The following is a 14329-nucleotide window of genomic DNA, read 5'->3' as shown; positions in this document are numbered from 1 at the left end:
CATAGATTGAAATGCTAAGGAAGAAAGTGAAAGAAAAGGAATTATTTATAATACAGCTTTTAGACAAAATCTCTTTCTTAGAATGTGAGGTAAGGCATTACCTTTTGAGTTTACATTATTGTGATTATTTTATGAAACCAAATTAAATTTGTGCCAATACCATCCAGTGCTATCTGGATGTATAACTACTATATGTATTTGCTGTTCTTCAAATGGAAATTAAACTTATGACACCAATCATACAGTCAGGAATGTATGAAATAAAGTCTCAATATTCACACTAAGTTTCTTAACTTACAATTTTATAATGGTTTAATAATAACTTAAACCAGAAGCTTCTGAGTAATACTATTGGTTTAATTCATATTCCTTCCAGAATTAAGGATTTTGTTATTTTTTCAGTACACATTTTTACACTGCTTCTTGTAGGGAGAGGGCAATGTGCAATTCTATTTCCTTGTTTAATTACCATAAATAAAATAAATTTGTGATGAAAATTACTGTTTCCCAGAATAAAGAATTACAAGATAAACTGGACTACTTAATGGAAAACCAACCAAAGACCAATATAGAAACCAAGGATACTGGTGTAGAATGTGATCTTCCATACAGGTATTTACTTTTTCTGCTTGTTTGTAGGAAAATTCTTCATAATGCCCCTTATCAATGCTGTATGAGTAAACTATTTTGCTAATGAACAGTTTGAGTGGACTGTGGAGTTTAAAAGAACACTTTACTCCTAGGTGCAGTTTACTTCAATGATTTTGTTCAATGGTTTAGGATTTATTCTTTTCTTGAAGATGCAAACATAGAGCAAACTCTTGGGGAGTAGTTATTGCCAATACTGCAGTTTAAGTCGAGAAGTCAGAGAGGGGACTGTGAGGTGTGGGAAGTTCTTGTGCAGAGTGGCTGCTGGCAGCACAGCAGACACAGGGCAGATCGGCCCAAGGCTGCTCACTGCTGACTTTGGGCACATTCACCCTCTGTGCCTGAGGTGTGACCAGAACAACTGGAGAGCAGATAACACCAACAGGGGAGGCCTGCAGTAGTTCTGGACATCTCCTGGCCCAGGGTGGAGGACTGCCAGGTAAGCAGTGCTGTGACACAGTGCTGCTGCTCAGTGGTGCCAGTGGCTCTGGAGCCTGGCTTTGGGAAGCTCGGGCGTGGTGCCTCCCCTTCTCCCCTCCTTTTTCTGCCCTGAGCCTTTAGCAGGGCACTGAGCCCTGGGAGCAGGGCTCTTCACTTGCACTTCAGTTTTTCCTACAAGTCTCCACAGGGAAGGGCAAAACAGGAAACTAACCAGTAAAATAAGGAGGATCACTTTGAGTTACTTTTATTACCAAGTTACTTTTATTGACAAGTAAATTTGGTCATTGTAACCACCCTGCAACTGAATGGTTTAGTTTGAGGAATGCAAATTAGCATACCAAATCAGCAAGCAAGCTAAAATTTCCTTCATAATTTAAAAATACACTCATTTTACAGTTCTGCCTAGACCATATTTTAATGGCATGTGTTCTGGAACCTTAAATACCATGTTTTTTCACTCAGGTTCTCAGCAGAAACCTATCTTTGTTGCCCTCTCTTGGGCCCCTCTGTATGTAAGCACAGCCCCTACTTATCTGATATTTTTCCTCTTTTTGAGATTTATCTCTATGCAGGAATGCATTTCTGTGCAGTTTAGATTTCATGGAATTACTCCTAATGATTAATTGTGTTCTTAAATGCAATATTGCTATCTTTTTTTGTTGCAGGACTCTTAGTCCTAATAATTTTTTTTTTATCAAATATTCTTTGTGGCATTATAGGAAAGAAATATGGAACATACCAAATGCACTGATAAGTTTTATTTTAGCCTGTCAATACAAACACAAGGGCACAAGTTCATTGCCATGGCATTATGAGCCCAGCTGTGTGATACTCTGACCTTAACTCTTCAAGCTTTCTCTTGTCTCCTGAACAGCACAAGCACTGAGAACAGATCTCCTGAAAGTCCGAGGCCGGTGAGGACGTACACCCCGTTCAAGAGAGTGCTGGAATTTAGCACAAAGAGCAGTACATCCTGAGCATTCAACTCATCAAGCTTTCTAAATATGAGCAGATATCTTGCGCCTTTGCAGCTTGGTTAGATAAATTTTTATCAATTCATAGAGAAGAGCAGCAGCATGGAGTCTTGCTAAATTTATCCTGAAAGCAGTTCTTCAGTAACTTTATACCTGAAGTTACTACTGATGTTGACTGTGAGGGGATAGGGAAGCAGCAGGGTGAGTGAAGCAGCATTCAGGCAATATCGCTTCTTTAGAAGCTGTCTAGTGCAATGTGTCATTTCAAATGTCTGTAGAGGGACTTTCACAGCTGTACAGTTGGTTTTTTTCTTCAATTGTTTTGTAATTCTGTTTGTGTGATGAAGCTCTAATATATTCTGTTGTCAATACTACTGGAGCTGTGCTGGCAGAGGGAATTAGTGTGGAAGCTCCGAATCTGCCCAAACTGAGGGTGGCTCACACCTGTCCCACAGACCTGGTGCCGTTGAGGGCTCTCTTCACCTGTGAGCAGCTCTTTTGTACCCAGCACTCTGTCTGGGAAGGAGAGCTGAACCTGGCTGTTGAAAACAATTCCCTCAACACATGGCAGATGAATATTGTGTTTGCTGCTCAGAACAGTAAAGGATAGAGCAGTTTATAATGGAATTTGCTTTGTTGGGCTGAGGCACTGGTTTGCACTTCCTCAGTTATGGGACAGAGTGACCATGGTTGACACATTCAGTAGAAATTGTGTAGGAAAATCTCTAATACTTTATTTATTTACTTTTCCATTTCAGAAAGGAGTTTTCATTAAACAAAAGTTTGCTTACTGCAACCTGCAGCAGTCCTTTGAATTCCAACAGGAATAGCAATCCTGAATCAGGATTTGGGGTTTTGAGTACTATTATTTTTTGCCCAAAGCACTTAAAATCTTACCTTTGGCTTCAAAGTAGCAGCAGGAATGACTGTATCTAGTACTGAACTAATTTAAATATATATATATATATATATATATATATAGGGTATTCTTTACATCTTGTTTTGATCTTCCACTCTCAGTGAATTTAAAATGAATTAGAAGTATTTTATTTTAATTCTATTAACATGAATGAAGGACTTTTTTTTTAATTACAGTACCTGCAACAGAAAACAAACACCTTAGGTTCTGTATGATCAATATTGTTATATGCAGTGTCAATCCCAGGAGGTGCTCACCTTGCCACAGAGCTTCAAAAAGGGATTGCTTTTATCTCCAGCCTAATGCAATTCAGTCCAGTCTATTCAAATCAAGTACACTTACTAGAGTTGTACTTAAAATAATAATGCTGACCTCATATTGGATGCACAAGAAGATGAGTGATAACTGATTTCAGGGATAAGCTTTGTACCTGTGAAATCTTATCTCCATCTAGTGGCTGATAACAGCAAATATTTGGACAGTGTCTGTTTTTGAAGAGAAAGACACTAAAAACCAATCCCAGCAGGCATATTAATGTCCATTAGAGACGCAGGTTTAGGTCTTACAGAATGTCTCTTAGTATTTCTGTGCCCAAACAGTCCCTCTGTAATTCAGGACTTGAATTCTGAGCCATGGTTTCTGAAAACCACCTTCAAACTTAAGATGAATGGGATGAAGGTGGTATTTTTAGATAAAAGGAAATGTGTGTTGTTGTAAAAGACATTAACTGACAAGTTTCAAAAAGTGAAAATCCCTTACCCCTCTGATTTTGGCCAGAATTCAGAAAACAGAACCTGATGACTGTGAGGTGCTCAATGAATGATAGTAGAGGGCAGGGTAAGTATCAAAATGCTGTTCTGACACAGACTCAAAGGAAGTTCATTCTACTTTTAATATAGTCCTGAGGATCTCCTGAAAATGCTGCAAGTTGTTTTAACTCTGAGACTTGCAACATTATGATAATCTGCTCAAGACTTTACCAGGAATGCAGCAAGGCCTTAAGTTTTTACTGTAAAGGTGTTTTGTGTAAATTTTATCTTGAATGTTTGGTGAAATACGGTATTTTTTTCTAAACCAAGTAAGGACTGGAATTGAAGCTGTATTTTAAGAGCATTTGGACATGCAGTGAACTGGTGACCATCACTTAATTGGACTACTGGTCTAAATGTGGTAACTGTAAAGAACAGGAGAGGAACTGTATTTATATCATTGTGTTACATGAAAATGTAGAGCTTTCCAGTCAAATGAGCAGTAATGTAAATTAGCATAGATAATAACAAACCTGACTGAACAGACTGTAACACTTCTGTATAAATTTTCTCAATTTGAGACTGAGTTAATTAGTACTATCACATTAGAAACTAGTAAAATTTCTGCAAACAGCAATAAAAGCCATATAGGAAGGTCTCAGAAAGTACACTAAATGTAAGTCAATTGTATGACTACATTTGTACCATGATAAGTATTCTTTTGTGATTTATTCCAGATACTCTGGAAAGTATTTTGGGATACACTTTTCATATATGCTGTACAAATAATGTATTACATTGTATGCTTTTAATACATCCGGTATGCAGGACATGAAAAGGATAAATTGCAATAAACACTGTATTTAAACTTGTTCTTCTGTTGTGTCAACAGTCTTTTAGAAATAAACCTACCTTAAAATGTTGCAGACTCTTACTGTTCATAACCTTGTTTGTTCCAAACATGTGGGAATGGAAAGCGGCTCCTGCGGTGCCTCGATGTTCTTGTCAGTGTTTCCTTTGGCAGACGGGCTCTTGAGAACAGGAAGGCACTCCCTGGCTAAAGACTTTCTCAAAGCCAAGTCACAAAAGTAGATGATCTCTTTCATGAAATAAAAAACTATTGACTTGCACAGGATAAATAAAAACTGGGCAGCACAACTCTTGGGAAAAACCTCAACAGCTTCAGCTCCTCCAGATAACATCTGAATCCATCTGGGACGATGCTCTCCAGGCTTCAGCGGGGTGAGACTGGAATAGCTGTGGCCCATCTTTATTTACAGTTTATATCCACTTACTATAAAAGTTTACTAAAAATCAAATAGAGATTTATTTTTAAGACTATAAAAATAAAGCAATCTATGTGTCAACCAAGAAGAGGTCGTGCAAACATGACAATCACAGTGTCACTGGTTTGTCATGACACGTATAAATACATACAGATTGGCTTTTAAAGTGTTTAGGGCTTTTTTTTGAGAAATAAGGTTAAGGGGAGGAGTTGTTTTTATAAGGAAAATAAAATCGACTATTACAAAGGTGCATCATGCTGGTAAGAAAGCAGGTTTTTTTCCTAAATGAAATAAAAATTCTTCCAAATAGTCATACAATTTTTTCTTGTTATTTTGGGGGTGATTTACATTGTATGTGTAGCTTGTTTCCTCTACTCCTGCTCCTCAGTATTTCTGAGCAGAGAAACTAAAGGTAGTTCACCCTAAAAAAAACAAACCTTACAATCTAAATTAGTTTCTTTTGCTCCTTTTCCTAGTGAAAAGAAGTAACATTTTATAAAGTTGAAGAAAGCGGAAAACAACTTTTCTTGTAGAAATAATACTAAATTACTAAATCTGTATTTCCTTCTACCAAAGTTGATGCTGTCTCAGTTGCATTGCATCTAGATGCTGCCCACCAGTTCACAACTAAGAATATATTTGTTCCAGCACCTTCCAAATTTCAGTTCTATGTTCATCATTCCGGGACTGTGGGTTACCTGTAAACAGACAATGTTACTCCAAAATGTAACATTCCCAATATTCCTTCCCAGTGAACTTGGACAAATACAGACCTAGTGAACAGTATTCCAAGGTACAGAATGATCAACTGTGATTCTTAGAAGCCATTATCTTCATTTTTTGCTCTACTTTTTTCTGTGTTTATGCAGTTTAACACATAAATTAAACCCACTGTAAATACTGGCATTGCTTTTCTGTACACGTCATAAAGCAGCTGAACATTTTGTGAGAGCATGAGATTATTCCTCCTAGATTCTCATTTCCCTGCTGGCAGCAGTGGTTTCCATGTCCAGTGCTCCCACTCCTATCTGCAGGACCAAGTGTTCCTCCTTGCAAGATGTGAAAATGTGACATAAATGCATGACTTACACCTGCATAACAGAGGCAGCAATTCAAAGAACTTGTGTCCTGTAACTGCGGGGATCTCCCGGTGAAAAAAACTCAAGTGATTTCCCTGAACTCTTCGGCAAAACTCCCCCAAGGGATTTTCCATACATGATCCAGGTAGTGCATGACAGTGAAATGGTCTCTTCAAGTAGTCACTGGACAGGTTTTCTCACCCTGACTGTGGTATTTTTTCCATGGGTAGCTGCCTACTTGATTAATCTCATTTCCCCCGGCCCTCAGCCTTTCCCTCGGCCTTCCAGCTGCGCAAACAAAGGCGCAGGCGGATATTTTAGGGCGCTTCCTTCCCCGGCTCGGCCCTGCCTTCATCCTGCTCGTAGAACAACGGCTTTAACTGTCCCTGACAAACTGCCTCTCACTTGTGCTCGGATCGAGAAACCTCCACCGGGATCAACTTAAAAAAGCTGCCAGCTGCCACCTGGGAATCGCCATTCACTAACTGCTGCTACCCGTGTGCAGCTCAGGAGCTCTGGAGTCAGCGCTGCCCTCAGCCCGCAGCCCTGGGCAGTTTGGAATTGTTCCTGGCAGGCCGCGGCCTCCCGGGAGCCTCCCGCAGCCGGACCCGCCCGCAGCGGCACGAACGCGCACCGCGTCAGGCACCTGAGACCCTCCAGTAAAATTTTTCTAGCTGTTCACTTAAAAAATGTGGCTGGAGCATATCCATTGAAACATTCGTATTTCACAAGAAAGAGAACTTGGATTTTAAAATATAGTAAATGTAGCATAACTACAGGAAACTAACTATATATAGGAAACTATATAGGCAAGGAAAGATGAACCCCTGGATTTTAAAGTTATGCATGGGCCAAAAACGATAGCAGAAAATCCCAGAATTTTGAGGGGGAAAAAAATGTTTTTCAGACTTTGCTTAATAATTTCCATAAACAAAAGATGTCGAAAAACTTAGACAGAATACTAGATTGGTGTCTGGGGAGGGGGAAAGTCAGAGTATGCTGAAGTGCTGACCCAAAGAACTGCTACAAGGCGTCAAATTTCTCTCAAACCCACAGCCGTTCAGCGCTGCTCCGCACGTGTGACGGGTGCCGTACAGGGCACAAACCGCAGCTTTCCCAGCTGTTGTTGCAATTCTCGGACGATGAAGGCAAGTCCGCAGCGCGGGGCTGAGCGGGCCCCGTCCCGCAGCCCGGCCTCCCTCAGGGCCGTCCCGCCGCCGCTCGGGCTGCGGATCCGGGCGGGATCCGTGCCGCCGTTCGCGATCCGAGCAAGTCGGGCCCTGCCGCCGCGCCGTCGCTTCCGGCAAGATGGCGGCCCGCGGGGCGCTGCCGGGTGCCCATGGCGGCGGCTCCGGGGCTGCGCGGGCGGGCGCTGCCCGAGCTCCGCGAGATGCTGAGGCGGCAGGAGCGGCTGCTGGCCGACCGGTGAGGAGCGCGGGTGCCGAGGAGCGGGCCGGGCTTCCTGCTGGCTTCGCCCGTCCCCGCGCAGGCGGCAGAGAACGAACCGCACGCTCCCGTTCAGCGCCTGCGGGGCCGGCGAGGGCGCGGGTCCCCCCGGGCTCCAGCGGCTGGGGATGCGGGGCAGCGCTCGGGCTGTACGTGTCCGTGTGGCTCTGCTGCCTCGGGCACAGGGATGGACACCCGTCCTGTGAGGAAAGCGTGAGAGAATTGGGATTGTTCAGCCTGAAACAGAAAAGGGTTTGGGGTAACTTAATTGTGGCCTTCCAGAACCTGAGCGGAACTTACAGGAACGGTGGGGCAAAAGTATTTGCAAGAGTATGCAGTGACGGACAAGGAGGGAACGGGTTCAAAGTGAAAGAGAGTGGGTTTAGATTAGATGCAGAAAGAATAAATTATTTTCTGTGCGGGTGGTGAGGCACTGGGACAGAAGCTGTGGCTGCCCCATGCCTGGCAGTGCTCAGGGTTGGATGGGGCTCTGAGCAAGGTGGCCCCGCCCGTGGCAGGGGGTGGAACGAGGTGATCTCTAAGGTCAGTTGCCACCCGGACCATTCAATGACTCGTATATTTCACTGACAGCACGTAGTTAGTGCTGTGCTGCAAGTGCTTTGCATCTCATCGTGTTTCAGAAGCTTAGTATGTAAATAGGCAGCTGATGTTGCAATGTGAAACCTGTCCCATTACCTGTTCTAATAAAACTTCTGTATCTCAGGTTGAAATAGGATTGCTTATAATAATCTTTGTCTGTTTGTTTCTTTGTTTTAGGAAGTTCATTGCTAGGCTTCCAGATAAGGGTAAGAAGATCTCTGATTTTGCTGAAAAGCTGAAGCTTGCCATTTTCCAAGAGGAAGAAGTAGCCAGGACAACTGAGCTGTTATCTGCTGTCAGGTTGGAGTTTCAGGCAAAACAGGAGGAGATTAATGCAAGCAAACAGGAAGTTGTCCTAACTGAGAATGCAGTGAACAGTGCAGATTCCTCAGTCATTAATGAAAACTCTAATATTAAAGACATTTCTGATATTTCTGCTGAAAGGCAGGAGGCAGAATGTATTGAAGAAGATGCCACAAATACAGCTTTGGAAAATCAAAGGACTCAGAGGAAAAATAATAAAGTAAAGACTGCTACAAAGGATCAGAATAGTTTCTGTGATGTTGTCTCCAAGTCAGCCACAAGCAATCACCTGGACAATGATCATCAAGCCTCCCAGAGCAATACTGAGGGTGGTACAGAAAGTACAGCTGCTTTGGACAATAGTAAAGAAGCCTTGGTTGATGCCTTTCAAAGAGTTACAATTGCAGATGGGGAAAATAGTGAAAAAATATCGGAAAAAGAGCAGGATGTGGCAAAACATAAGGGCAATGTATTTGGAAGCCAGCATCCCAAGACACCACATTATATTGAAGTTCTAGAGGCCAGAGCCAAGAATCCAGTCATAAAAAAACCCAAATTTAAAACAAATGTGTAAGTATCATGACACAGAAAAACCTTTTGTGAGATGCTTGATGTGCATAAAATTGGAAATGCTACCAAACTAGCGTGATGGCTTTATTTTCTAGTGTTGATTGAAGAGATTTAAAGTCTCATGACACACAAGGTTCATATATTGGCTCTTTAGCTTTAAATGCCACAGAATCTCAGTACTGGTTTAATCAAAGCAGTGTTTAATTCTACCCATTTGAAACAATTGTCATGAATCATCATAGAATTTAATAGCCTAAGGTGCAAAATTACTAAATTGGCAAAACTTTTGGACCAGTTCTAGAACATATAGAACTTTAATAGCTGGAAGCCTTTTGTTTTATCTGCACTTTTAGGAAAATTACAGTTTATGTTGTCTGTTCTGGTAGTAGTCTGTACCTTGTGTGACTCCCAAACCATTGCTACTTCAGTTTGCTAATAAATCAGGAAATCAGTTTGGTTCAGTCAGGAGTAACTTGTGATATCGTCTCTCTGCGGAGAAATACTTCTGTTTTTTCTGAGTGCTGTTTACTTTTTCTCTGTGTTTTCATAATACTTCAGATTTATTTCCAACTCTTACATATTAAAAATAAGTTTTGAAACTGGAGTTTTTTAACCTTGTGATACAAATTTGGGTCACAGCATAGGTGTTTTGTGTCTTCCAGACTATCAGGAGAGCAGAGTGGATCATCTCATGGTTCCTCATCCAGTCGATCACCCGGGGGATTTGGCTCCCCAGTTCCTCCAGAAGAGAGACGACTCAGAGATAAGAAACATTTGGATGACATCACAGCAGCTCGACTGCCACCACTTCACCACTCCCCTGCTAAGCTGTTATCCTTAGAGGAATCCATAGCAATTCAGATACAGCAAAAAGAAGCTTATGAGGTATAAATTTACTGTTTGGTCTAAAAACTATGTAATCAGGATCACTCCCAAAAAAGAAAAGATAGAGGGATCTTTTTCATGATGGTGAATTGAGATGGGCAGATTTTGAGGAAAGGCACTTTGTCTTGTATTTGGTTCTTTTAATAATATATTGGCCTCTGAAAGTATTAGTCCTACATTAAACACAACCTCTGTGTGTTGACATGCTGACCTTATTGCACTTATTTATTCTTCATGAAAGAGTTTTTGTCCCTTGCATAAATAAAGTCCTAGCAGTATTTGTTATTGTTAAAATATCCAGGTATCTACATTTGCCTTTTTTTATGCTGGGTCTGAAGAATACAGGTTCTGAAGTTCTTCAAATTCTGTTATAATGGATTTTGACTTTCCAGGTAGTGTTAGGCTAATGGTTAAATTAGACACTATTGTAGAAGTGTTTTTGTAAAACTGGCTTTACTCTATCACAGGTGGGGGCTGCCACGTGGAGAATTTAAGCCCTTATTAAAAAGAGTCAAATACTAAGAGCATAGTTATGTATAAGTGTGAAAAGAAACATGAAATTTCTTTTCTAGTTACTATAGTTAAGCCCACACTGGAATTACTGATACTATGATGTTAGTTTTATATTTTAGTGTATTCATTTATTAATGAGAATGACAAATGAACACATTTTCTAATCTGTGTCTTTTTTTTTTTTTCCTGACATAGGAAATGCAAGCCAAGCTTGCAGCACAGAAGCTTGCAGAGAGACTGAATATAAAAATGCTCAGGTTTGAACCAGAGGGGGAGGCCTCAATGCAGTACAGAGAAGTGAGAGATGAAGATTATTTTTCAGCAGAAGACTGAAAAACTGCATTAAAGGATGTCTGTGGATGAGCCATGTAACTGATCTTTATGCAGTACTTCTTAAAACCCAAACCTGAATATTGAGAATGCTTCATCTAGACAGTTTTTTCTTAAAATTTTCACTGGCACCTCCAGGAAAGGTTCAGCATAGGCATCATAAATGTGCATGGTTCAATTACTCAGTCTTCTTTGGGGACTGTATTTTGAGCACTTGTGGCAATTAATCCTTGTGGAATGCCCCACAGTTCTCAGCTTCAGCAAAGTGAACTCTCTAATACAGTTTTGCAATCTATGATGGGTCAGCTACAAGAGAAGGTTTCTTCAAATGTGATTGCAAAGGGCTTTGGCATGAAGCATGTCCTCAAAGTAAGCTGAGGTGCCTGTGACCTGCTCACATATATGAAAGCTCTTGTCTCATATAAATGTGAGCTACTTCTTTTACCTATTTAATATTGCCTTGTTTTTATGGTAGGGTGAAAATGCCTGCCCAAAGACTTGCAATAAATACCTGATCTTTAGGCTGTAAGGTAACTTCTTATCACACAGAATCTGTGCCTGCACCTTAAAATAACACTTTCTCTCATGTTGCAAATTGGTAAGAATTTAAAGTTATTTTGTAACTCAGATTCTGTTTGGGCTTTAAGGGACTCTGCTGTTTCATTTTTGGTTATTATGGCAAAGCACATCAAGAGATCAAGTTAATCTGAAGACTTTACTATTTTTATTAAAGATTTTTATGTTTTTCTGTATTTTTGTACACTGCTTTCATACTTTGGAGGTACTATTTTTTCATAGTCCAATACTTTAAATTAAGAAATCTACTCTCTGGATTACTTGGATAAAGTGTTGTGTGTATTTTTAAGTTTTGGTTCTTATTTGAAGACAAAAAACAACCTTCCTTACAAGACCATAAATAATAATTTGAATTTTGAAATATAAGGAACATACTTGACAAGTATCTCACAATGGTATTTTCACTGTGGATTAAGATTTTTCTGAGCCTAGTTTGAGTTCAGTTCTTAAAAGCACACCTCAGAAATTCCTTGTATAGCCTGGCAACACCTGTTTTCCAAGATGTTGCCACAGCTGTGTGTGCAGGGCTGTCCCTGAATGTGTACATGTTCCTCCAGAAACGATTTCTTTGGAAACCAAGGCTGCTCCAGCTGCAAGTCACTTAAAAAGCACAGGATGAAAATGTGAGAGGAAGGTGTCAGCCACTCCTTGAGTGCAGACAGTGCTTTCCTAGCAGGCAGTAAATCTCTCCCAAGTGTTCCACAAGCCCTCCTGGTCAGTCCCTGTGGCAGAGTCCATACCCTGGCACTGCAGTTGGACAGATGGAACTGCTGCTAAGTGAATTGTGATATTTTTTTACTAGATCATCTCTTGCTCTTTCCTGAACCCTTTCCTCTTGCAACATTCTTGTTCTCAATGATGATTGCCTTCTCCTCAGCTGCTCTTCCCTTTTTCTCATTAGGCTTACCTGCTGCCACTAAGCCCAATCCATATTCTGCATCCCTGCACCACCCATTCCTTTCCTGTGACATACTGCTGTGTGTGTCTGACTCCTGCCATGTGTCATGCCTCCTCCTGCCACTGCTATCTTATCCTGCTTTCTGGAACTCCATCTAAATACCAGCTGTCTACCTGGCACCTCCTACATGCCTCAGTCCCTTGAATACCTCACAGAGACCTCAATATCTTTGTGTTTTCCCCATGACTGCTCCCCTGAGGCTTTCCTTATTTCCTGTTTTGGTTTCAGACTCTGCAGGTGTTTGTCATTTCCAGGCCTTTTCACCTTCCTTCCTTCTTTTCATACTTGGGTTTTCCCTCCTCTCTTGTCTATGCTCCTTCTTCATCCTCCCAGCTTCTCACCATCACTTGTCAGCGCAATTCTCTGGCTTGTTTTCGGCAATTCACAATCATCCCTCTGCATCCGTGTTGATGACCCAGTGGATCTCAGTTGTATCTATTTCTGTCCAGCACGTGGCTCTGACTCATGGGCCAGAGGAGTGATCTTCTCCTGTGGATGCAGCTCATCTCTCAGATCAATGCTTTCCATGCTGCCACCTGCATGTCCAGCTGCATCTTGTCATCAGCTCTTCCATTATTGCAGTCTGTACTGCTCAAGGACAAGCAGCCTCAGAATTGTATTGGCTTTCCCTTTGCTGTTTCATGAAACATAAATTACTGCTTCCAGGCTGTTTGCATCTCTTCCCCTGGTTAACATCGTTGCCCTTGTCCTGTACTGACTGTGCTGTCACACCTCTGTAAGATGCTGGGTGTGTTTTTCTCTGTGCTGGCTTTTCTGTGCTAAAGGAATTCACACAAAGCAACACAGGCACTTGTTTTCTAGATACTGAAATTTACCTCTACCTAGGCTTCTGCTGACCACACACTTCTGCTAACTAAACCAATTCTTTTCCTTGTCCAATTAATACATACTTTTGCTCTCTAAACTTTGAAAAGCATAGGCATTTTTCTTGATCTTTATCTTGATAGCATTCGACATGTTGGGCCTTTCCCAGAATGATTCCTGAATGGTCAAACTTCACCCTTAAGGGGAGGTAGCATGGGGTGGAAATCACTGTGGTAACAGGTAAAGAGCTTTATGTATTTGTTAAACAATTTGTAGCTGTTCAGTGCAGTTTTGGGGAGCTCTTATGGAGGAGAGTTTTGTGTGAAAACCAAGTTAAAGATAGGAATTTTAAGCTATTATTTTAAAATTTGTAAAACCTAGAAGCTTTCCTTGGCACTGTTGCTTCTGAGCAGAGGTGTGCACTTTGCATTAAGATTCTGTGAATGATAAGAAAGCAAAATCGGGTTTAAAAAGAGTCCTGTTTTAAGACAGGATGTGCAATCTTGAAGTCTGTGAAAGGTTAGAGTACAAGAGGATCATGAAAGGATTTGTTGGATAATAAAAGGATGAATAAATGGTTTAGTCACATTGAAAAATATTTCTGATTAAGTGTGGTATTGCTGTTACGTATTTCATTGTTTCCCAGTTACAGGTCATTTCAAAATGTATATTGGGAGCTGAGGAGCTTGTTCTCTGTTTTAAGAATGACTGAAGCTGTTAACACAGTAAAAATAAAGAATGGATAATATATTTTTGAAGTCGTTCATGTGAATAATGTTTTGTTTTGACCATGTAAAATTTAGAATAGAATTGCAACTGTTTTGCTTTATTGCTTTACAAGGAAAATATGGAGATGGAGCTAGGAAATGATTGCTATATAGGAAAACAGGAACACTATATAGGAATGCAAATGGATGAGAAAAGATCTGTGAGACCTAAAGCTGTCCAATCCTGCAGGTCTGAGAAAAGACACAGAGACACAGCTTGAATGTGACCTGTGAGCCAGAGAGCTGTAGCATGTGAGGCAGGGATCTGTGCAGCTCCAGCTGTACTCACCTGATTTCTGCATTGCTGGGAGTACCTGATTCCCAAACTGCTCAGAAGAAAAGCCTTGTGGCAGATTGTCTGTGCAGCAGCTTTAGCCTTTCCTGAGGGAGAGAACGTGTAATCTGGTTTGCCTGCTATGGTGATAACATCATCTGGAGGATTTAGCCATCTAAAAATTTA

The 14329-nt window shown here is 41.0% G+C and overlaps 1 protein-coding gene across 3 annotated transcripts in view; it reads left to right on the top strand.

Annotated features, from left to right (window-relative positions):
• LOC107209207 (myocardial zonula adherens protein-like) overlaps positions 1-13860 on the top strand; it is a 52921-nt gene extending 39061 nt beyond the window's left edge. For 2 of the 3 annotated variants that reach the window (XM_015638559.3, XM_015638561.3), the window contains exons 11-13: positions 6-89; positions 512-612; positions 1964-4665. In XM_015638559.3, coding sequence (XP_015494045.1) covers positions 6-89; positions 512-612; positions 1964-2066 — 288 coding nt within the window. In that variant the 3' untranslated portion in view covers positions 2067-4665. Of the gene's footprint in view, positions 1-5; positions 90-511; positions 613-1963; positions 4666-8319; positions 9016-9677; positions 9901-10608 lie in introns of those variants that run through there. The other variant, XM_015638562.2, reaches the window with a different exon arrangement.
• The last annotated feature ends 469 nt before the right edge of the window (positions 13861-14329 follow it).

This window comes from Parus major, chromosome 10, assembly GCF_001522545.3.
Source record: "Parus major isolate Abel chromosome 10, Parus_major1.1, whole genome shotgun sequence".
Classification (NCBI taxonomy): Eukaryota; Metazoa; Chordata; class Aves; order Passeriformes; family Paridae; genus Parus; species Parus major.
This window is presented reverse-complemented; position numbering and strand designations above follow the sequence as displayed.